This window comes from Rattus rattus, chromosome 11, assembly GCF_011064425.1.
Source record: "Rattus rattus isolate New Zealand chromosome 11, Rrattus_CSIRO_v1, whole genome shotgun sequence".
NCBI lineage: Eukaryota > Metazoa > Chordata > Mammalia > Rodentia > Muridae > Rattus > Rattus rattus.
Window position 1 is genome coordinate 14,860,958 of NC_046164.1, and position 22,300 is coordinate 14,883,257.

Here is a 22,300-nt window from a genome sequence, read left to right on the forward strand (position 1 = left end):
ACATTTGCAACTTCAACCAGGATGCACAGAAAATTTCTACACTACTAATACTCATCAAAATTTTCTGCAGTCTGAGGTTGTTGACGTATGCATAATACAACTGGAAAATCAATTAACTTTAAAATGGTATCAGATTCAACAAATTTACACTAAGTGGGGAAAAGTACATATCTTCTAATTGTACTGGGACAGAGATAAGTAAAGTGTGTCAATATCCCTTAGGAATATTGTTGTATTTCTTATATTGAGTAGATAAAAGGATAGATCAATAAAAAGATAGACAGATAGATGAATAAATATATAAATAAATAGGTACATAGATACATAATTGATAGATAAGAGACAGAGATTTACTTTGATAAAGATAGCAATAATTATATATCTGTCTATTATAATGCACCAATTATAAAGGAAGAATAACAAATAAAATGTATCCACATTGCATTCACACACTTTGAATTTGTTTTGCTCATAGACATGTGGTATTTTGATTAAGTTTTCTCCACACCTTTTTTAACCTTCTTGAACTGCCCCTCTCACTAAAGTTAAGCAGCTTACTACAAGTAAATGAGTAACATCTGCTTTACTATGCACTATTTGCTTACTCATAGCTTCCGGATATATAAGCATCACATGTTCAACATGTACACTGCTATTATATCTTAGTGTTACAAGACTAAGCAAACTGGCATTTCGACAGAGTAGCTCTAAGGGAGCTGTAATTGAAATCCTACTTCTTGTTAAGGCATTGCTTCCAAGTATTCTATCTTAAAGGAATGCCTTGCAAACACAAATCAACACAGAAACACATGCATTTGTAAGAATTTAATAACCAATATCCTTACAGCTCTGCTGATTTAGGGTGAGGCTCTTAACTAAAACTTCAAGAAAACATTAAAATTTCTTGAGGGGCATATTTGGCTCAGAATGCACTAAAAAATTACCTTCCATGTCTTCTAGAATTTTGACAATTTTCTTCAATACTGTGATCTTTCCAGTAATAGCCTAAAACACAGTACCAGAAAAATGCATGACATATTAATGGAATTTAGGGGATATTTTAGGTACTATCTTAAGTGAACCTTAGAACCATGCCTAATTAATTCACCTCATTTTCCCTCCTTCTCAATTGAAAGCAATGAAGCAAACAAATAAACAAAAACAGTTGCCCCCCTATTTTAAAAAGGAAACAAGAACAGCCTTACCTACAGCAGTGAGGTTCCCGTAGGTCTCCAGCATCACATCTCTGTAGAGACTCTTCTGGGAAGGATCCAGCAAAGCCCATTCTTCCCGAGTAAAGTTCACATGAATGTCCTCATATGTCACCGCCTTCTCAGATATCACATTCATGTGTACAAAACAAAGCAGGTTTACATATTGAACATGTATATTTCATTGACCATATATTCACATTATTCTAGTGTTTTCTCCAGTTATTTAATGATAGAAAAGTTATAATGTTATCACTAATTCATTGTAGAAGGAAACTGAACGATAAAGTTCAAAACTCTCACTTCCTCACCTTTTGAATAAGATAGACACTTGCAAGGGAAATGCCACTGGAGAGACATGAAGAGACCAGTAAATAGATCAACAATGCTAAGCACACATCATAGATTTTGTATAAATAATTACTAACTACAAAAGCACTGAGGCTTTGGTAAGATGGCCATTTTTACTACAAATCCTACCTATTCATGAGCATGGAAGATTTTTTTACTTCCTTTGAAATCTTTTTCAATTTTTTTCTTCAGGGATTTGAAATACTTAACAGGGAGATCTTTCACTGGCTGGGCTAGTTATAAAAAGATACCTTATATTATCAGTGGCTATTGTAAAATATGCTATTTCTCTTAATACTTCCTTGGCGCCATTATCATTTATATAAAGGTGATCTACTGTTTTGTATAGTTAATTTTGTATCCATCCATATTGCTGATGGTGGGTATCAGCTGCAGGAGTTCTGAAATAGAATTTTGGAGTCACTCACTTATACTATCAGATCATCACTAAACAGCTCTACTTTGACTTCTTCCTTTCCAATGTTTATCATAAACTCATTTAGTTGTATTGGTTTTTTTCTATTTCTCTGCCTAAAAATTCAAGTACTCTATTGAATAGACAGGGAGAGAGAAAGCTGCATTGGTTTGTCCTGATTACAGTATAATTACTTTATGGTTCTCTCCATTTAGCTTGATGTTGGCTATTGGCCTTGCTTTAAATAGTTTTGATTATGTTTATCTCAGAATTCTGTAATACCTTGAACATGAAAGGGTACTGGATTTTATCAAAGACTTGCTGGGCTTTATTCCTAGAGTTTTATCCTAGCTGCTGGAAACTGGAAACAACCTAGCTTGTTCCTTGAGTGAAGAATGAATAAAGAAAATGTGGTACGTCTACACAATGGATTACTATTCACCTATTAAAAACAAAGACACCATAAATTTGCAGGCAAATGGAAGGAACTTGACGATATAATCCTGAGTGTGGTAACCCAGTCCCCATAGGACATGGATGGTACTCACTTATCAGTAAACACTCGCTGGATCATACAGGGACCATGCTACACACCACAGACACAAGGAAGCTAAACAAGAAAGTAGGTCCAAGCAAGGATGCCTGAATCCCACTTAGAGGAAGGAATAAAACGGTCATGAGAGGAATGTGGAGGTGAGGACCTGGAATGGAGAGGGAATGGGAAGGAGAATGGGGGTTCAGGAAGGACAGGAGAAATGGCTGGATGGCCAGAAAATGACTATAAATCTGCACCTGACAGAGGTGAGGAGGTGAGGAACATCTCCAAAGGATAACTGAGGCAATCAAGAAGCAATGTGGGTGACCTTAGCTGTAACTCACTACATTGGGGATAACAAATCTGAAGAGAATACCTTCTGTAGCCAGGCAGGAACCCCAGTAGTGCAATAGGGAGACCAACCTACGCTCAACAATGTCAACCCTGTCTACAACAAATGCATGCATGTAGGAGAGACACAGGAAATTGCCATCCAATAACCTGGCCAAATTGAGACCCATTCCATGGTGCAGCACTAATCACTAATACTATTAACAATACTGTGTTAAGCTTTCAGACAGGAGCATGTTGTCCTCCAAGAAGTTACGCCCAACACCTGATTCTGAGAGATACAGACACCCTTAGCCAAACATTTGATAGAGCTTGGGGACTTGTTGGAAGAATAGGAGGAAACATTGTGGGCTTCTCAGGGGAGAGGAACTCCACAGGAAGATAAAGAGAATCAACCAACCTCAATCCTTTGTGTTCTCACAGTTTTAACCAACGACCAAGGAATATCCATGGGCTGGACCAATGACTCCCTGCTCATATGGAGTAGATGTGCAGCTGGGCCTTCGTTGGGTCCCAAATAACGGCAACAGGGGCTATGCCAAAAGCTCTTGCCTGTATATGGGATTTTTTTTTCAGTTCAGTAGAATTATCTGGCCTAACTGCCTGAAGAATTGCGTACCCTAGCATAGAATTAATGTGCCAGGGATGGAGTATTACCCAGGAGGTGACTACCCACTCAGAGCAGAATGTGACAGGAGGGGTTGAGGGAGAGATGGTGGGAGAGGCTGATGGAGGCAGGAAGCAGGATGAAAAGTGAATAAATTTAGAAATATATATAAAAGACAAGAAAGAATACAAAAGGAAAAGCAAGCTGGTTAGATTGGCTCATGGACTAATACAAGCACTAGGTAGACAGAGGAAAAGTATCTCACTGAGGTGGATCTTCAAATGTCAAAAGCTTTAGAATATAGAAGGGTTTCCCACTTCATAAGCTATACTGAAACTAAAACCCCCAGAGTACTCAACTCTCTGGCTTTAGTTAATTCCGTATGCAGTCAACTTGACTCTCAAGAATAACAATCCCAGCAGGCAAAAAAGAAGAGCTGAGGAAGATTTCCTTTTTACTTTGTAGGCAAAGAGTGCTTGGCATTCATTTCCAAACAGTGACTATAATAAATAATAAAGCACTGAGATTTTCAATAGGGATTCTGTTTATATTCACCTAAAGGGTTGCCTGCTACTAGTCCTTGTCTGAACATAGTCACAGTGTAAAAGCAGACATATTTATGGGCATTTTAGCTCAAAGTCATACAGAAACATATTTAAATGATAAAAATGTTAGGCAGAAAGGGCCATGGAATTCATTTTGTGGCTTAGTATGTTAGCTGAAAATAAAGTAAATGACACTGAGAATGTAGACTGCTTGTTAGCTGTTTCTGTCAGGGCTTCTATTCCTGCACAAACATCATGACCAAGAAGTAAATTGGAGAGGAAAGGGTTCATTCAGCTGACACTTCCACATTCCTGTTCATCACCAAGGGAAATCAGTACAGGAATTCAAGCAAGTCAGGATACAGGAGCTGATGCAGAGGCCACGAAGAGCGCTGCTTACTGGGTTGCTTCCCCTGGCTTGCTCTGCTTGCTTTCTTATAGAAGACAAGTGTACCAGCCCAGGGATGGCACCACCCACAACGGGCTGTCCCAACCTTCCTCTTTGCTTTTTGAGGGCAAACTTTACCTACATTTAGCTGTAGAGGCAGACATTGTCCAACATTTGCTGAACGACTATCCCACACCCTCCCTTCCTGAGACTGTTTATCAGCCCTAGGGGAAATGTCCTATGTACTTTTTTGCCTCTGTGCTTTTGGTCAGAGACCACACTAAATTCTAGGTCGTTTCTAAATAGAACCCATTCTTGTGGTATGTGTACCTCATAAAATGGTTTCTATGTTGTCAAAACATAAAGTATATTGTGTACCTAGAATTTGACTGATAGTTGCCTGGAAATAGCTCCCCAAATTGTATTGTATTTTAAATATAAAGGCAATGATTTGGCTGGAATTAGACTCCTCAATTTCTGCATCAGGTTGACAAAGTTAATGTCCACCAGGTTTTTATTCTCATTTCTTACTATGGTTTCCTTCCCTATTTGGTAAAGGAACATCACGAAGAGAAGTTTGTTCTGTAAGTAACCAGGAGTGCCTGGGACAGAAAACATCATCAGGTATAAAAATATGGGGCGAAAGTACCTCAAAAACTAAGAAAACAGAATGATCTTCAGGAGCATCCAGCTTTCATTCCCAGCTCACTATCTGTAAGTCAAGTTCTAAGGGTTTTTACAGAGCCCCCCATCTTTCTGTCCTACGTGGATGAACAGGGTAGAAAAAAACCATGCACATGGGCAAAACATTTGTACAAATACAATAATGATTAAAATTCTTTTGGTATGGGAGAGAAAGGGGGGGAGCACTAGCACCATAAAACTTCGTGTTCAATCTGGACACCTTAGTAGATTTCTTCAATCCTAGCACTCAAAACGCAAAGGGAATGTACTCACTGTGAATTTGAGAAAACCTTTCAGGAAACAAGGGATATAAACAAACATGATACAGAAAATTTACTGTAAGCCCATTGGAGCGGTTAGAGAAAGGAATGAAGGATCTGAAGGGACTTGCAACCCCACAAGAACAACAATAACAACGAACCAACCAAAGCTCACGAGGACTAAACCACCATCCAAAGAGTACACATGGACAGACCCATGGCTCCAGCCGCATATGTAGCAGAGCATGCCCTTGTTGGGCACCAACGGGAGGAGAAGCCCTTAGTCCTGCCAAGGTTGGACCCCACTGTGCAGAGGAATGTCAGGGCGGACAGGTGGGAAGAGGTGGATTTATGGGTGGGGGCACCCTCATAGGAGGAGGAGGGGATATGGGACAGGGCATTGATGGACAGGAAATTGGGAAAGGGGATAACATTTGCAATGTAAATTAAAATAACCCAATAAAAAATTTAAAAAAACCTTTTGGGATATAAGGGATGAGCACAAATATAATAATTAAAATTTACTGTAAGCCTATATCATCAACTTAAAGGTAGATAAAGTCAAAATAATTCCTTAAAGTGAGTAACGAGGCAAGCCTGACCAGTCTCTATATGTATTCAATGTATGGCATGAAGTTCTACCTACAACAATGAGACAATGGAAGGACATCAAGGGGATATAATTTGGAGAGTAAGAAATGAAAAATCCTAATTGGTAAATGATATGACAATATACATCAGTGACCCTAAAAATTCTACTACCCACTTTGTACAGCTTTAAAACACTGGATACAAGATTAACTAGAAAACAAAAAAACAAACAAAAAAATCAATAAACCCTCCAATATGCCTCCTATATCAAAATGACAAAGGGACTGAAAAATCAGAGAAAACGGCAAATAGAAGAGACTCTATGGGTGGACTGTGCTAAATGGGCAAAGAAGCGGTAGGGATCATTTGGAGAGGAGACAGAGGAAGAGAGGAAGTGCAGGGAGAACGAGCTGGAATTAGAGAGCATGGGCAGATTACTACAGGAATTTAAGGCACTGGCAACTCCCACGGAATTCAGAGGGTGACTCTAGGGACCACTGCTATTAATGAAGGACAGAGTCTGAAGTACCCATCTTTATACCTAGCAAGGTCTGGTATTGGGACAGATTTACAGTTCACGGTGGTGTTAGCCAAGGAGCTGTCTAAACTATCCATGCCGATTCCAAGAAAAACAATTTGCTCTCTGACATCTGACCACAGGGCCACACTGTTTTACACAACTTCCACACACTCACTAAATATGAAAATAAAGGGGTGCTCACCCCTATGTTCTAGTCTCTTTGGGGGGTGAGGGTACTCTACAGGCCACAGAAAGGTAATTCTGGACACAATACAAGCTATACCATCCCTCACTTACTCTCTCCTGCCTGCAACTGTGCTGAGCCAAGGGGATAATGAACTTATTGAGTGTCCAATTAATATTTGGTTTAATTTGAGGAGCTGGGCATCAGAGGGAACCCAGTCCTTTCACTGCCTGGGGTTTCAAGATCCTCACAGACACTTAAGTGAAAAGGGGAGCTTGCATGGGTCTCAGTCACATCCTCCTTTATGTACTATGGTGATTAGCTTGGTGATTTGTGGTAATGCTAACACTGGATGTATGGCTCTGTTCCTTTCCTTGAGCTTGATGCTCTTTTCTTCCTATTTGCCTACCATGCCCAGCTTCACATTGAGGACTTTCAACATGTCTTTTCTATTTTACTTGCTCTGCTTGAGTTTGCTCTCTGAAATCTGCTATCTTCTAAAGGTAAAACATATCGAGTGGAGATCTTGGAGAGAGGAAAGTATGAAAGGAGGAGGTAAAACTGGAAGGAGTGTAGGGAGACACAGTGGTACTGATATATTATATAAGAGAAGAGATCTATTTTCAGTGAAAAAATTAATATAATATTTCTTGAATGAAAACGCAAAAGGAAGAGGAAGAAGAAAAGCAAATTAGTGAAGACAAGAAAAGTATAATTTTGACAGATACAGTTCTCACGCTGTTTCTGAAGAGGATGAACATCACAGAAGAGTTCATGCCAAGCCCAAGGCCAGTCATAGGTTCTGTGTAGATCTCTGTATTCATAAGTTTTACTCTCAGTAAGTACACACACACACACACACACACACACACACACACACACACACGAATGCATGTGTAACCATCTAAGGCTGGTTATTTACCAAGATAAAAAGAAACAGATGAGTGACTTGTCAAAGATATTACATTTGTGCTCAACAATCATTAATTGACATTATTTAAATTCAGACAAAACAATTCAGTCTCTTTCTTAACCTCTTTCTAATTTTTCATGCACTACGACCTGTGACTGATGGGCAGAAAGTTCTGTTTCCATGCTAATCAAACAGTCTTTGGATTTTTACAGTATACTGTAGTAACTATTGGATTCTCACTGATCTGACAACTCTGGTTGTAAAAAGCTTGTAGTTACATTATCTTCTCAACATACCCACTAAGAAAACATTGTAATAACCCATTGAATGTGAAGGCTTTGGCTAGATTCTGTGTTTTCTCCCCTCGTTTTCATTTATCATTTAATGTAGACAGAAGGCTGAGGCTCTTACATCAATGTAACAAATCACAGTGTCATTACAGATTTAAATCAGATGGGAGAGTCAGCCTAGCACTGCTTCTGCTCTCATTGTATGCTGTTTCTTGAAAAATAGGGCACTGATTGTAGGGATATTATATAAGAGAAAAGTCCCTTAAATATTACCTTACCAAAGTTACCTATAGAGCATGGGTATAGAAATTAAAAACCACCTAAACTTCAGAACTTCAACAAAAATAATTCAAAGTGACTTTTAACTGTTATATTTCTCCATGTCAATCTACTCCTGATATTTCTTCCAAACCCAGAGTCACCAGGCTCTAAAGAACTCTGTACATGGAGATGATCACAGTGGTGGCTATGACTCTGTATTCCCTCCTGTCTTTTGTGACGTCGGGAAATCCCATCTCCTCAGAAACCCTTACAAAAATCCATGTTGAGGAACATTTTAATGTCTGATTCCTGCCAAGCACCATGAATACCAGAAAGAGCTCTGAAACACAAAATTCCTTTTGTACCCTGGAATTTTAACTTCCTTGAAACGTGTGCTTGTGGCATGTGGTAGGGGAGATGTAAAAGGATTCAAATCAAATATCGCTGAAGGCCGATTCACATCATCTTTCCTTCTAACAGTTTCCAAAATCTTAGTAAAAAAATTGAACATGGACCACAATGCTAGGAACTCTTAATTCCCGTTCTTCCATTTCCACATCTGTCTATCTAGTACACACCAGAAATAATGCCTGTACTGCACAATGGACAGTGATATTGTAAGCAACCAATATTCCTGTAACCAGAATCATAGAGAGCCTCCTTCCCCACAGTATCACAATTAAGTGAAGTTCAAAGGTCAAGAGCCTCTGCCCACGTTATCACATGTACCAACACAACCACCATAGGGACACAGGCCACACCAGTCTCAGGAGATTGGACAGTGATGCCTTAGCCATCCTGTTCTCCCTTTTGCATCACCCTCCTTCCCCCAACACACACAACATGGCACAGCTTAAGGCCTCCCTCACAGCTTCGTAGAATTGCATCAGAGAACAATCCAAGAAAGAACCTTCAAGCTACCTCCCACTGGTGCTCCTAATTTCTACATTTGCCCTGATCCCTCATTAGTTTGACCTCCTAGTCTGGACGTAAGACAATCGCACCTTCCCTGCTGGAGGATTAGAGCTCACATGTGTCAGGAAAAAAAACCAGGTCTTCCCAGATCCTACCTTTCCTTGTAGGGGCAGACTCAGCCTTAGTCCTGTACATTTTTATTTTCATGGACTCTTCCACTCTCCAGGGGCAAGTGTTCATCATCCATGGTGCAGGGTCTTTTGTGTGCCCCTCTCATTACAGTGCAGCATCTTTACCTTATATGTCAGGAATCCAGCACACAAACATCACTCATATCCAAAACATAACAATAATAGAAGCAAGAAGAGCCATGAATGTGAAGTAAGAACTAATGGGAGGTGAATGGAAAAAGAAGTGAAAACGAACGGACAAGGGTGCTCCTAAGTATCGTGGAGTAGATAGTTCATCAAACGGGTAAAGTGGAGGCAGGGACATCTGATAGAGTCCAAAGGGAACAGGAACATGAGCCGTGTAAAGAGGTCAGTCAAAATGATGAGCCACTGATTGGCCAGAGAATCTGTCAGTCTGCGGCTGCTCTTCTGCTGGGCACAGCCTCCTGAAATACTGAACGTGGGAATTTGTTGATTCTGATTTCCCATGCCATTGCCTGAGTGGTGCTGGGCTTCAGGGCAATGCCAAGACACTGCTCAGCCATGGGAAATGCAGTCCGAGATGAAGGGAGAACGAAGAGCTGGTTCCGGGATTCCTGGACCTGCAATTAGGTTTCACATGGGGGTGGGATAAGGTGGTGGGGTGTGGATAACCAACTATTGGACATCTAGGCACCACTGGGTGTGGTGTTCTCAAGGGCTGTGGGGATGGGGAGCCCCTGCCTAGCTGAGCAGGGATGGTCCTTAGCTTGGCTGTGGCAGCCCGGAAGCACAGCTGGGTCTTCTATGGGAGAGCTAGGCTGCTCTCTGTATGTGAAGGTCCTTCTGACAGTTCCCAAGGTTGCGGTAAATGACAGAGACATTCCTTGGTTCTAATCTGATTATTTACTGTTCATGGCAGAATATGCATCCATACCCTTTGATTAAATACCCTTTCCAAGGAAGAATGTTTATGATGGGAAGCTTATTGGCTAAGTCCTGGGGTCTGCTAGGTACCTCTGGTACCCTTGTCTTCACTTTGTCCATGAATGATGTGTATAGGAGTAAAAATCATACTATTTATTTCCTTGACTCCACCTTGTCCATGATTGATGTCTCTAAATATGTAAATAAAATTATACTAACTGTCCCTTAACTTCATGCTCATTCACTGGTATAATGTTGTCAAAGATCTTGACATAAGACAGATGTAAGTTATTCCATGACTTTTTATGGAGAAATAATACCCATTTTATGACGATACACATTGTATCACTAGTCTTTCCTTTCTTATACCTTTCCAAATTTATCCATCCATCTTACCAAGACCATGACATAGCTTTCCAAAACCACAATTGAGTGTGGCACATAACACTTTGGTTTCTGAATAGAGGAAAATTACCCAATATTGACATTGGACATCTGGCTACCATATGTGTATACACACCTGTATGCACATAAGCACACATGCACATGCACTCATGTGTATAGTGCACACACACACACACACACACACACACACACACACACACAGACATCACATTGCACACACATGCCAATACAAACAACACACTCACAAGATAAAATCAGGAAGATGGTAAATTTTGTGTTATCAATAAGTACATCCCAAGGAATGAGAAGTAGGCATTACTCATTGCATTTTTTTTTTTTTTTTTTTTAACAGAGCCGCACTCCAAGACCAGGAAAGCCTGAGGATTTTTTGTGCAGAAAGCATTGAGACATCACGAGAAAAACTGCTTTCAGAACTTAGGCTACAGCAGCACATCGAGCAGAGACACTGTCTTCTGTTACTGACATTTTACATGGCCATTAAAACAGACAAAGAGCAGATGTCTGAGCAAAGTTGGTGCAGTTTTCTAGGTCATAATGGACAAGAAGAACTGAGGGGGCTGCTTCACAGGAGTTAGCATGTGAAGCTTTGCTACCACTATGAAGAGAACAACAAGGATCCCGTGGTAGTGAATGAACACACTTCCTAGCTGTCTCAGAAACCTGATAGGGCTAAGTGAGTCATTTTGTAACTCCCCAGCATTTATTAATTTACGCATGTGAATAGAAATTGTCCAGCCTGGTAGGTATAAAACTTGGGGAGGTATTATTTAAGAAAATTTTGTTGATGTAGTTAAGTCAGCACAGAAATTTGAATCAGGGGATATTGGCTATCGCTGTGTATGTCAGGCTACAAATCACACTCAATGACAAGATCATATTTTATCTCATTGATAATGGCCTGTCCTTCTTGAAAGTCACTTTAGCTATATATTGTTCCAATATTATCTATCTTTTAAAGAACTGAGTTAGTAACACTTTTTAAATTTCATTTTTTTTTAGAGCATCACAGCTCTGATCAACTGTCTATAATCCTCCAACGTCTGTGGAGAATTAAGTATGTTATTCCTTCGTCCTGCCAAGACTGGACCCCCTAGTGTAGGGGAATGCCAGGGCGGGGAGGCAGAAAGGGATGGGAGGTGGGGGAGGGGAACACCCTCGCAGAAGAAGGGGAAAAGGGATGGTATAGGGGGTCTGTGAACAGGAAACATATAAACAGAATAATATTTGAAATGTCAATTAAAAATATCGAATGATAAAAAAAGAATGTTGTTCCTTTTTCCCAACTCTTTGATTACTTGTTTCTCTTTAGGGCAGTTTCTTCTGTAGCTCAGGCTTGCCTCTTCCTCTGAACACCTAATTCTGCCTCCGCTGCCCAGTTCATGAGAGAGCCTTGACAAGCCTTCCAGGCTGAGCCCTGACTCGTCAGTAAGAAAAAGAGACAATGGAACGAATGTCTTCCCACCTTCCCTGCCTTTCTCAGGGAAAATATAAATAAAGAGGTTTGCAGTATGAATTGATTTCACTGACAAACTTTGAAGCTGGTGTAATCACAACGAAGGGGGAAGTAGGAAGGGAGGAACTATTTTGCTTTGACAGAAGTTTTCATTATCAGTCACTTCTGATGTAAGAAATGTTCCATGATCAATATAAGGACAAACTAAAAATCTTTTTTTCACTGGGCATTTTTCCTATACATTTCAAATGTTTCTCCCTTTCCCACTTTCTGGTCTACAAAACCCCTATCTATCCCCCTTCCCCTACTTCTAAAAGGGTGTTCCCCCGCCCCAATCACCCACTTCCTGCCTCCCCACCCTGACATTCCCCCACGCTGGTGGGTACAGCTTTGGCATGGGGTCCAGGTAACAACATTGCTTGACTCAGAAATAATTTTCTAAAAGGATAAACATGTGTCTGTTCAAAAATTATAAAATCGGGTTTTATTAGTTTGTTTTAAAAAAAACCTGAAATACTGAAAAAAAAAAAATCCTTTCGGGGTTGGGGATTTAGCTCAGTGGTAGAGCGCTTGCCTAGGAAGCGCAAGGCCCCAGCTCCGAAAAAAAAAAAACAAAAACAAACAAACAAACAAAAATCCTTTCAAACACCAAACGCATGCATTCCTTTTCCAACCTAGACAAAATTAACTCCAACTGAATGCCAACCAAAATGTTAAATGGAAAGAATAACTTGTAAACTGTACTGGAGAAATTAAGACTGCCTGCCAGTGGTGTCCTGCCAATGGTGTCTCTATACACAAGCCCGTGCTCTAAGTGCTTGGTGGAGATTCAGCCCAGGCAATGAAATCTTTGAGATACCACTGCTAACTCCAGGCTAATAACAAGAGGGACCCCACACGTGGCTGCACCAAGGTTCTTGCTTCCTCCCGCCCTTATCTACGACCCACTACAGCAGATCCCGCTCCTCACCTTTGTGAGCAGTGAGCATACACTGGCCATGTTGCAGCTTCAGAGCTTGCCTAAGTTCCCTCAGTACACAGCATGAGATTAAAGTACAGCACCGCAAATGGCTCTAACCGTGCTCAATAGCACGAACCCGGCAAAGGGATTCCCGGAAAAACCCTCCTCCTCTTCTGACTGACAAGTCCTCTTGGAGACCCTGATTGGCCAATACATCTGCCAGTCCCTGTCTGTGCTTCCGCTAGGCACTGCCTCTTGGAACACTAGAGCTGGGACGATCTATACTATGTTTTTTCTTGCCATTGCCTGGGCGATTCTGAACTTTAGGGAAATGCCAAGACCCCGTTTGAGGATGGAAAAGCAGTCCAAGAGGAGGGGTGAGGCTAGAGCACTTTTGGGTTCCTGGGTCAGGGACACGGAAGGTGCCTCAGTGGTTCCGCGACTATTGTATATCAACGCACCACTGGGTGTCGCAGGAGAGCCAAGAACTGATTCACTTGTGCATGCCTTGTGCACTGAGGGAATGGGGAGTTCTGGCTCAGCTCAGCACAGATGGGCCTTAGCTTGGCAGGGGCAGTCTGGAAGCACAGATGGGCCCTCAACGGGAGAGCTACGCTGAGGGTCTGTAGGCAAAGACCTTCTGCATGGTACCAATGGCAGTGGTCGATGATTGACAGAGTCCATGGTTGTAAACTGTTTATTGACGGTTCCTGACAGAAAGTTCAAACCCTTTTCTCGGGGTCTGAACTGAGATAAAATAGCTTTTGCAGGAAGGAACGGCTGGGAAGTCCAGCTTAACGGCTAAGCCCTCAGGGTCTCTATTAGCATGAGGATCTCTGTTCTGGGCCTACAGGACCACAGGTCACATAGTGGGGGGCATGCAAATGTTCCAGGCCAGGGGCCGAGTGGGCAGCAGGACGTCACATAAGTCTCAGATGTGTGCCCACCTAGTCTCCTGAGTCTCAACCCACTCTACCATCCATGCTTCTGGGCCTGGTTTTATATCCCACGTGCATCTTGAGTGTCATGAGCACCTCCATCAGCGTTAGGGTGTGCTGAAGCAACTCACCATAGTGGTTCCTGTTACGGGCTTTCATTCTAGGTGAACACCTTTTCCATATCTGCAAAGATATGGATTTTCATAGCAGTTTCCATAGCCAATTTCCAACAGCTTACATGTCTGACATCCCTGCCAGCCCTTGGGAGGTCTCACCACCTCAGCTCACCTCTGATTGGCTACCGGCTCCTCCCTTTGTGGGCCATGACCTTGTGCTCACCAGGTCAGGACTTCTCTTCTGTCCTGTCCTTCCAGCACTGCACTCCGGAGGCATTTTCCCTTACCCCTCCTACAATCAGGCATGTTCCTAAAGCTGCAGTGGAGGGAACAATCTGTCCCACAAGTCAAAGACGCCCAGAGCGTTGACAATTAAGGGAGACTTTAAGAAATGAGATTTTGGGTTCTTGGCTAAATGCTCGTTTCAGGGATATTGCAGTTCCCTTTCACCTGGTAGGTGTGTGACAGCATTGGGAGAAAGACAGAAACAGAGGACAACCACTGTCGAGCTTTATTCATAGTCAGCACATTTTCATCAGCTGCAAGAAAACTAAACAAAACAAAAACACACGTGTAATAGTAAAACCCTCTAGGAGGACAGAACTGATATAATGGATCTCTCTACGTACGTCAAAGTTACCTTTACTAGAGTGACTACTGTGGGTCAACTACTCCAAAATTAGCTATTTGTCCACAAGATGCTGAAGAATGGAGTAGCGGTTCAGTCCCTGTGGATGATGTCTCAGGTGTTCCTCAGTGTATACCAGAATCCATATAGAAGAAAAACTTTACAAGTGTAAACAGCGTAAACGGTACTGCAAATCTTTACACTCAGCACAAAATCCATGCTGTAGAGAAACCTTAGGCATGAAAGAATGTGTGACCGTCTTCACCACAATCCCCCTCATTGAAGACATGAGAAAATGCATGCAAGTGCGATTCTTGAAAAGAAACTAATAAATATGAAGGTTAATTAACTCTTCTGGGACTTATGAGAAAAAAATATCTCTTCAAACTGTATGAAGACTCTACAAACATTATGACCAAGTTTTTCTTTTTGAACTACGTGAAATGTCGAACCATGTCATCATAAACATGATATGAAGTTTTAACTAATTTTCTGCCAAACACTTCACTAAAGTGCTTATTGGAAAATAACCTGTGCATGCTGTACTGTTTCAGTTTCAACAATCAAAGTGTTGGGTACTTAACATGGAACAGAAGCTCCAAGATACTATGTCAATGTTAGATTGACACATAAGTGTTTACGCCAAGAAATGAGTGTTCATCACCAGGGAGAGTGCAAACATCTTTTAAATCATGGCTTATATTTTTGTGTTACAGGAAATTCTCTTATGTGGGGTATGATTTGAAATTTTGTACTCATTATTCATGTTATTTTAGCTTCTTAAAGAGTAAATATTAAAGGCTTTTTGCAATCTCGAATTTATTGTTTTTCATTCCCAATCCTCAATAAATGTATTTGAATGGCTCACGTAAATTCATGCCTCTCCATGAACTCTGTATTATATGAGGATGGCATGAGGTAGTTTTTCTCTTTCATGAACCACAGTGCTTTAAGATCTGCTTCATAGCTGCTTGGAAGCCAGTCTTTCCATGGCAGGCTTTGTAACAAGATGTAGAAATCGAGCTCCTCACGCACCCTGCCAGCCTGGGCTCTGCCATGCTCCAGAACTGATGATAATGGACTGAACCTCTGACCTGTATTCGAGCCCCAACTGCATGTTGTCCTTATAACAATTGACTTTGTCATGGTATCTGTTCACAGCAGTAAAATCATAGCTAAAACAGAAATGAATAATTAAAAGGGCAAAACAAACAAACAAAATGATTAAAAGCCATTTGAATGGACATATCCAGTCACTACCACTGTTGCCTGTGCCCTGGAATATTTGATATTGACCCTATGTGCCCTTGGGGGTTGGAGGGGAGGTGGTGCAAAGTCAAGGACATAGACTCTGGAAGCAGGTGGGAAAGGCGGCAGCAAACTCTCTTAACACTGCTGTAAGCTCTTTAATACCCTCCACCTGTGATCTTCTTGTCCTAAGAAAGCGTTTGTTCTAAACAGCAGTTCCTGATTGGCTGCACCAGCAATCCATGGTCTCTCAGGCAGTCCTCAATTAGGTTCTTCTGCAGGAGATGCTTTTGAGGCCCCACTGTCCCTTCTATATACCATAGTATCATCCTACATTTTATACATTTATGAAAGGAATTTAAATAAAGTCACCATATAATGGAGGAAACAAGGGCAGAATAAGACAGCTTATATTATCAAGTAAGATGTCACCTTGAGTGCTAGGAATGGATGACATCACCTTGAGTCTTTTGTCAAAGGGGATTCGATGGACTCCCACAAACATCACAGACTAGTGCCAAGGCTACTGGTTACTGTCCATAAGTTGATAGTAGAACCCTGTTGCTGAAGCCCTCATTTACTTATGACATTGAACACAAATACATTAAGCTGGTACCTCCCTGGAAACATCTTTGCTGCTGTAATTGATCCTGAGATTGGATTGTGAGTCTTACTCAGCACACAGAGGATGCCCTACAGCGTTGTTTCAACATCTGTCTGGAAGACAATGCTATACTGTTTTCACTTTGAACTTTAAGAGGGACATATGTTTCCCTTATTCTTATAACTCACTCAATGCCCTGAATATTGTGGGAATATTAGGGTATGTTAGTTCAGGTTTCTATTTGATAAAATATCATGACAAAAAATAAGTTGGGAAGAAAGGACTTGCTTCATGTTAAAGCTTGTAGTCCATCATCTAGGGAAGTCAGGGCAGGAATTTAAGGCAGGAATCTGGTGTTTGGAACTGATACAGAAGCCATGGAGTTCTGCTTCCTGACTTGCTTTTTATGGGTTATTCTTCATGGCTTACTCAATCTGCATTCCTATAACACCCAGGGGCAGCAGCCCTTGGGAACGGGCCAGTGGTCCCACTCAAGTGGTAGCAAGAGCTCTTTGAATGATGTTAGGCCTCCAATTCTCATTCTATTTTAAATACATAATTTTTCAAATGAATGTGAGATAGGCAGCACTGATTTTAATTCTGAAAGGGGTAGTGAGATTGCTGGTTACATCTTTCTAGTGTTTTCTTATATATTAATATATTCTTGTAAAGTAGGAAGACATCAACTCAGGTATCAGAAACATCTAATGTCATAAGAAATTACTAAAAATTATATATATATATAACATAACATTTAATTGTATGTTATATTACATACATTATTTATTACAACTAGGTGGGTCTCCTCAGGTGCATTGCTCCTTCTCTTTGAGGTGTGGTCTCTTACTGAGACTGAAGCTTACTGATGCAGGTAGATCTGCTGCAGAGTGAGCTCCATGGATGCTCACGTGTTCCCACCCATTATGGACATGGACCCCGTGCTGGCTTTAATGTGGCTGCTAGGGACATGAACTCAAGTGCTCGAGCTGCACCGTAGGCCCTTTGCCAACTGAGCTTTCCCTAGGCATCCTATTTTTCTATTTTAAAATGGACAACACAGTGATGTATTCACAACGCTGCTCAATATCATCATGATGCCTCACCAATTAATGTTTTCCAGGATCTGAAGTGAAATTTTACGTTAATTCTCAGATTTTTCTCTTTTTTTTTTTTTTACCCGAATCTAAAGCACTTACACTTGATTTTACTTTGTCATTAGGGATGACTCTAATGCACCCCACAAGTCAGGGCTGAGATGCAGTCACATGGGAGTTAGCACCTGAAGCTTTTCTCTGACCGTGAGCAGAAAGACAAACATCCAGTGGCAGTGGACAAACCCACCTTCTAACTGTTTCACAAAGAAACCAAGAAAATGAAGAGGGTCGGGGGGGACAGAGAAAGCAGGGGAGTAGTAAAACCCGAAGAGAAAAATTTCTAGAATATCATATCAAATGGAATCAAAGAATAGTTTCTAGAATATTTTATACAATGGATCCAAAATACAGAGTGACTGAGAAGCATTAGAAAAGCCATCCCCTCTGGTCCTGGAGGAGGGAGGTAAGAAAGACTGCAGAATCAGCAACAGAGTTCATTTCTCCGTTTAGACACCATATACACAATTGTGCCACCGTGCCATGATACCTGCCAACAGTTAGGTATTGAGGTGGGAAGCAGGTAACCTCTAAGCCATTAACCTTACTGTTTGGGGATCTAGAATTGATGAATTCTAGCAACTATCTCTTTCTTGCCTTGTGGGGCAAAAATCTTCTGGCTTTTGGCAATGAACTCCTGCTGATTGCAACAGGGGACTGAGAAAAGAGACTTAGTTACATCCTTTTTACACACAGACACACACACAAACAAAGGCTAGGAATGAGAGAGCCCTAGAGAAGAAAAAACAAGTCAGAGAGAGAGACACACACACACACACACACACACACACACACAGCTTTTTACAAAAAAAAAAAAAAAAAAAAAGCAGAAGAGGCTACAAAAAAAAAGGTTTCTCTTTAGGAAAAAAAAATGCCTCATACATAAACTGTTACACCAAAGGGAGTTACGGCAAAATGTAGATCATAAGGTAAAAGCAGTGTTTCGTTCTATTTTACTGTCTTTACTGTCTTCAGAGGCACCAGAAGAGGGCAACAGGTCACATTACAGATGGTTTGAGCCACCATGTGGTTCTGGGAATTGAACTCAGGACTTCTAGGAAGAGCAGTGAGTGCTCTTATCGGCTGAGCCATCTCACCAGCCGTGTAGATGGCTCTATCCAGTGGTTACTCATCCAGAGCAATAGCTTTAATGCCCTTGCTTTGTCATAGGGCATACCTGTAGCCTGATCTTTGGACCAGAACAAGAATGAATGTTTTTTTTTTTTCTTCTTTCTTCTTTTTTTTTTAAAGATTTGTTTATTTATGTGAGGAATCTGCAAGTGTTTTCAGACACACCAGAAGAGGGATTCAGAAATCAGTCTTTGTAGATGGTTGTGAGCCACCATGTGGCCACTGGGTATTGAACTCAGGAAGAGCAGTAAGTGTTCTTAACCAGCCCTGTTTTTCCTGATCATTAATATGTTCCAGGACTGTTTTATTTTCCTTATACAATTCCAGCATAACAGTTTTAGGAGTGCATCAAATCTCCCTGCACATGTGGTAACTGCCCTGCTGGTTAAGTTTTATCCACTCAATAGGATACAGTCTTATCCATTACTTTGACTCATTTGGAGAAAAGGGATTGTACATCATCAACAGTCCCCTCACAGAGAACCAGACAATCCGCCTACAGTCTCACATTTGTTTGTAAAAAGTGTCTGTTTACATTTGAATTCAGTTGCATATGATTTCCACTGGAATGAGGTTCTTCACTGACATCTCCTGTGAGCCTGCAACCCTACCCTGACACCTTACAGAGCCCAGCCATCCACACTCACTGACCTAGGGGTCAGGGGAGAATCCCTGTGTCTCTGAGTCTCTTTGGGTGCCGGGACCCAGATCAACTTAGTGGACACAGCCCTGCAGGAAGAGCTGGGGTGGGAAGGTGCTGAAATCCTGGGACCCATGGGGGAATAGGGAGTGGCACAGGCCATGTGCAAGGTGTCAGAACAGGCACAGAATCAAGGTCCTGGCTAAGTGAGCACTGGAGGGTCTACATGCACAGAGCACAAGCTGGAGCCCCAGCCCAAGCTCAGCAAGTTCAGAAAGCCACCTCTTCTTGCTGTAATGAGTAAGCATCAGGTTCCTGAGTCAAGTTTCAGAGCAGAATTGGAAACCTGCCTGGAAAAACCAGACAACAGCACATTGGAGTGTGAGTCACTATGTTGCCCACAGCTAGGCTAGACAGTGATACACCCTGAAAAAAGATATACAGCATGGAAACAATTAATTAGTGATTAATAGTTAAGCTGGGCAATCAGTAATATAAAAAAAGTAATAGTAGGGATTTTTAAAATAGTAAACCTTTGTTGAAAAAAATATCCTTCGTAGCACAGACACTTAAAGCCTCAGAAGACACCTTGATGTGCACGTATAACAAGTACTCCAATGTATGTGCCACATGGACACTTTGAACTTATTCATGTACTCTGTATTTTCCCTCCAGTTCCACCATACAGATTGTCAGGAACCATAATGGGACAGGGTCATAACAAGCAGGTGATTTTCCTGAGATGGCCTGCTTCAGATTATTATATACTCTGCAACAGGTTCAGCCTTATGAGGCAAGGCCTTAGCAGAAATCATTTTAGGAAAGGTGCCTGCTATTAATATGCTTTTCCTGTTATTATTAAGCATGTATAACAGTCTCTAAGTTATAGCCCATCCCTTTGGAGCAAATCTCTGGGGATCTATGAAGACGCACTGTCTTGTAGTGATGCTACGTAGACAAACAAATGACTCCTTAAGCCTTTATGATGATCCAGTAAGGATTCCTGAAATTGTATCAGAGATTATTAAGCTCTTTTAGAGTGAGACTGTTATTAGGTCATTTCCTGATCATCAAAACTGCAATGAGAACTGTGATAGTCTCCAAAGTATCACCAGTTAATTGCTGTTAGATAGTAACCAGACTTTCTCCTACTCAGAGCACATCCCAAGTGTCTGTTAATCAATTAACGAAAGATCATATAAAGAGAACTAATGATTTATTGTTGGTGATGCGACAGAAGATAAAATACTGACTGGGTTTATCTATACAAACTTGACTAATAACTTAGTTATGGTTTTCAACCTGCAGTGAATCTGTGGAGTTGACAGATGAGGGATGTTTAGTCAGATAATTACTCCTAATGGATATGAATGTAAACATTGTCTGTGGTAAACTTCTATTTCAATTTATGATTTGATTTCTTGAGTGTGAACTTGTGATGAACGTTTTAACATATGATCATGTATTCTGAAAGATGTATAGGTACTGAGGACAAAGGGATGAAACAGAGGAATAGAATTTTTCCCTTTCTAGAATTTTTTTTTGGGTTTCCCTGAATAGAAAACAATGTTTTTCCCTTTCCATATTTAGAAGATTTTTTTCCCTTTCACGCTTAGGATCGTTCCGATATTACGCAAGATCCAGCTACACAGATCAGAGCCTATACCAAAAAGACACTGTCCTATAACACAAGAGCACTTGCTCAATTACATTTATAGCAGATTTTTTGTAATAACCAGAAGTTGGAAACAAGCTATATGTGTCTCAACTGAAGAAGGAATAGAGAGAAATTTAGTACAACTACAAAATGACATACTATTCAGTTATTCAAATCAAAGACATCGTGAAATTTCCAGGCCAATGGAAGGAACTTGAGAATATTATCCTGAGTAAAGTAACCCAGACCCAGAAAGACACATGTGGTATATACTCACTTGTAAATTGACATTAGCCATAAATTTCAGCATAACCATGCTACAAGCCACAGACCCAAAGGAACTAAGCAATAAGGAGAGCTCAAGGGAGGATGCTTGAATCTCACTCAGAAGGGGAAAGAAAATAATCATTGGAGGTGGATGAAGAGAGGGAATTAGGTGGGAGAGGAAGAAGGCGGTGTCTGGGAGAGAGAAGGGATTGTACGGGGCATCTCTAGGACTAGCTGGAGCCCTTGGATACTGAAGACTACTTGGAGTCTATTGGGTGTGTGTAGCTGAGACTCCTAGCTCTGAGCATATGGAGATTGAAGTGGTCAACTCCTGTAGCGAGTTCAGACTTTCAATAGAGGGAGGGGGACATAACTCACCCATAAAACCTTCAACCCAAAGTATATATTACCTACAAGATGCACAGGGTTTAAGGTGGAGAAGAGACTTAAGGAACAGCCAACTGATGGCTAGCCCACCTTGAGGTCCATGCCATGTGAGATAACCATTCCCTAACACTACTAATGATATTCTTCTATGCTTACGGACCAGAGCCTAGCATCCCTTTCTCCTGAGATGCTTCATCAAGGAGAGGATACAAACGGGTACAGAGACCCAAAGCCATACATTGGTCAGAACTCGAAGAGTCTTATAGAAGAGTGGGAGTTCGAACTGACCAAGCCCAAGTGCTCATGGCCACAAGAAGACCCATATCTTCCACTTACCTCAGCCCATGGGGGCTCCCAGAGAAATAACCACCAACTAAACACCATGCTGATGATGGATCCAGCCCTATTCATGTTTGTAGCAGATGTGTAGCTTGGTCTTCATGTGGGCTCCCGATCAATTGGGAGTTAGGGCTGTCTCTGACTCTGATGCCTGACATTAGATCCCCTTCCTCTCCCTGGACTGCCTAGGTGGACCTCGGTGAGAGAGGGCGTAGTTAGTCCTGTTGGAACTGGATGTCCCAGTCAGAGAGGTACCC

The 22,300-nt window shown here is 41.3% G+C and overlaps 1 protein-coding gene across 1 annotated transcript; it reads right to left on the bottom strand.

The window, feature by feature from the left end:
- Nucleotides 1-848: 848 nt before the first annotated feature.
- On the bottom strand, nucleotides 849-13,048 carry LOC116912506 (zinc finger protein 120-like). The gene is made up of 3 exons (XM_032916592.1): nucleotides 12,947-13,048; nucleotides 1,206-1,329; nucleotides 849-1,005 (listed from the first exon to the last, which is right to left on the bottom strand). The coding sequence occupies exons 1-3, from the start codon at nucleotides 12,974-12,976 to the stop codon at nucleotides 941-943; spliced, it is 219 nt and encodes a 72-aa protein (XP_032772483.1). The 5' UTR covers nucleotides 12,977-13,048; the 3' UTR covers nucleotides 849-940.
- Between the last annotated feature and the right edge of the window lie 9,252 nt (nucleotides 13,049-22,300).

Excerpts from the sequence above, each read along its gene's own strand:
- LOC116912506 (XM_032916592.1), bottom strand. The coding sequence starts at position 12,976 with ATGGCCAGTGTATGCTCACTGCTCACAAAG. Across the intron at positions 1,330-12,946 it reads TATGCTCACTGCTCACAAAG|GCGGTGACATATGAGGACAT; the intron begins GTGAGGAGCGGG and ends ATATCTGAGAAG. Across the intron at positions 1,006-1,205 it reads CGGGAACCTCACTGCTGTAG|GCTATTACTGGAAAGATCAC; the intron begins GTAAGGCTGTTC and ends ACTGTGTTTTAG.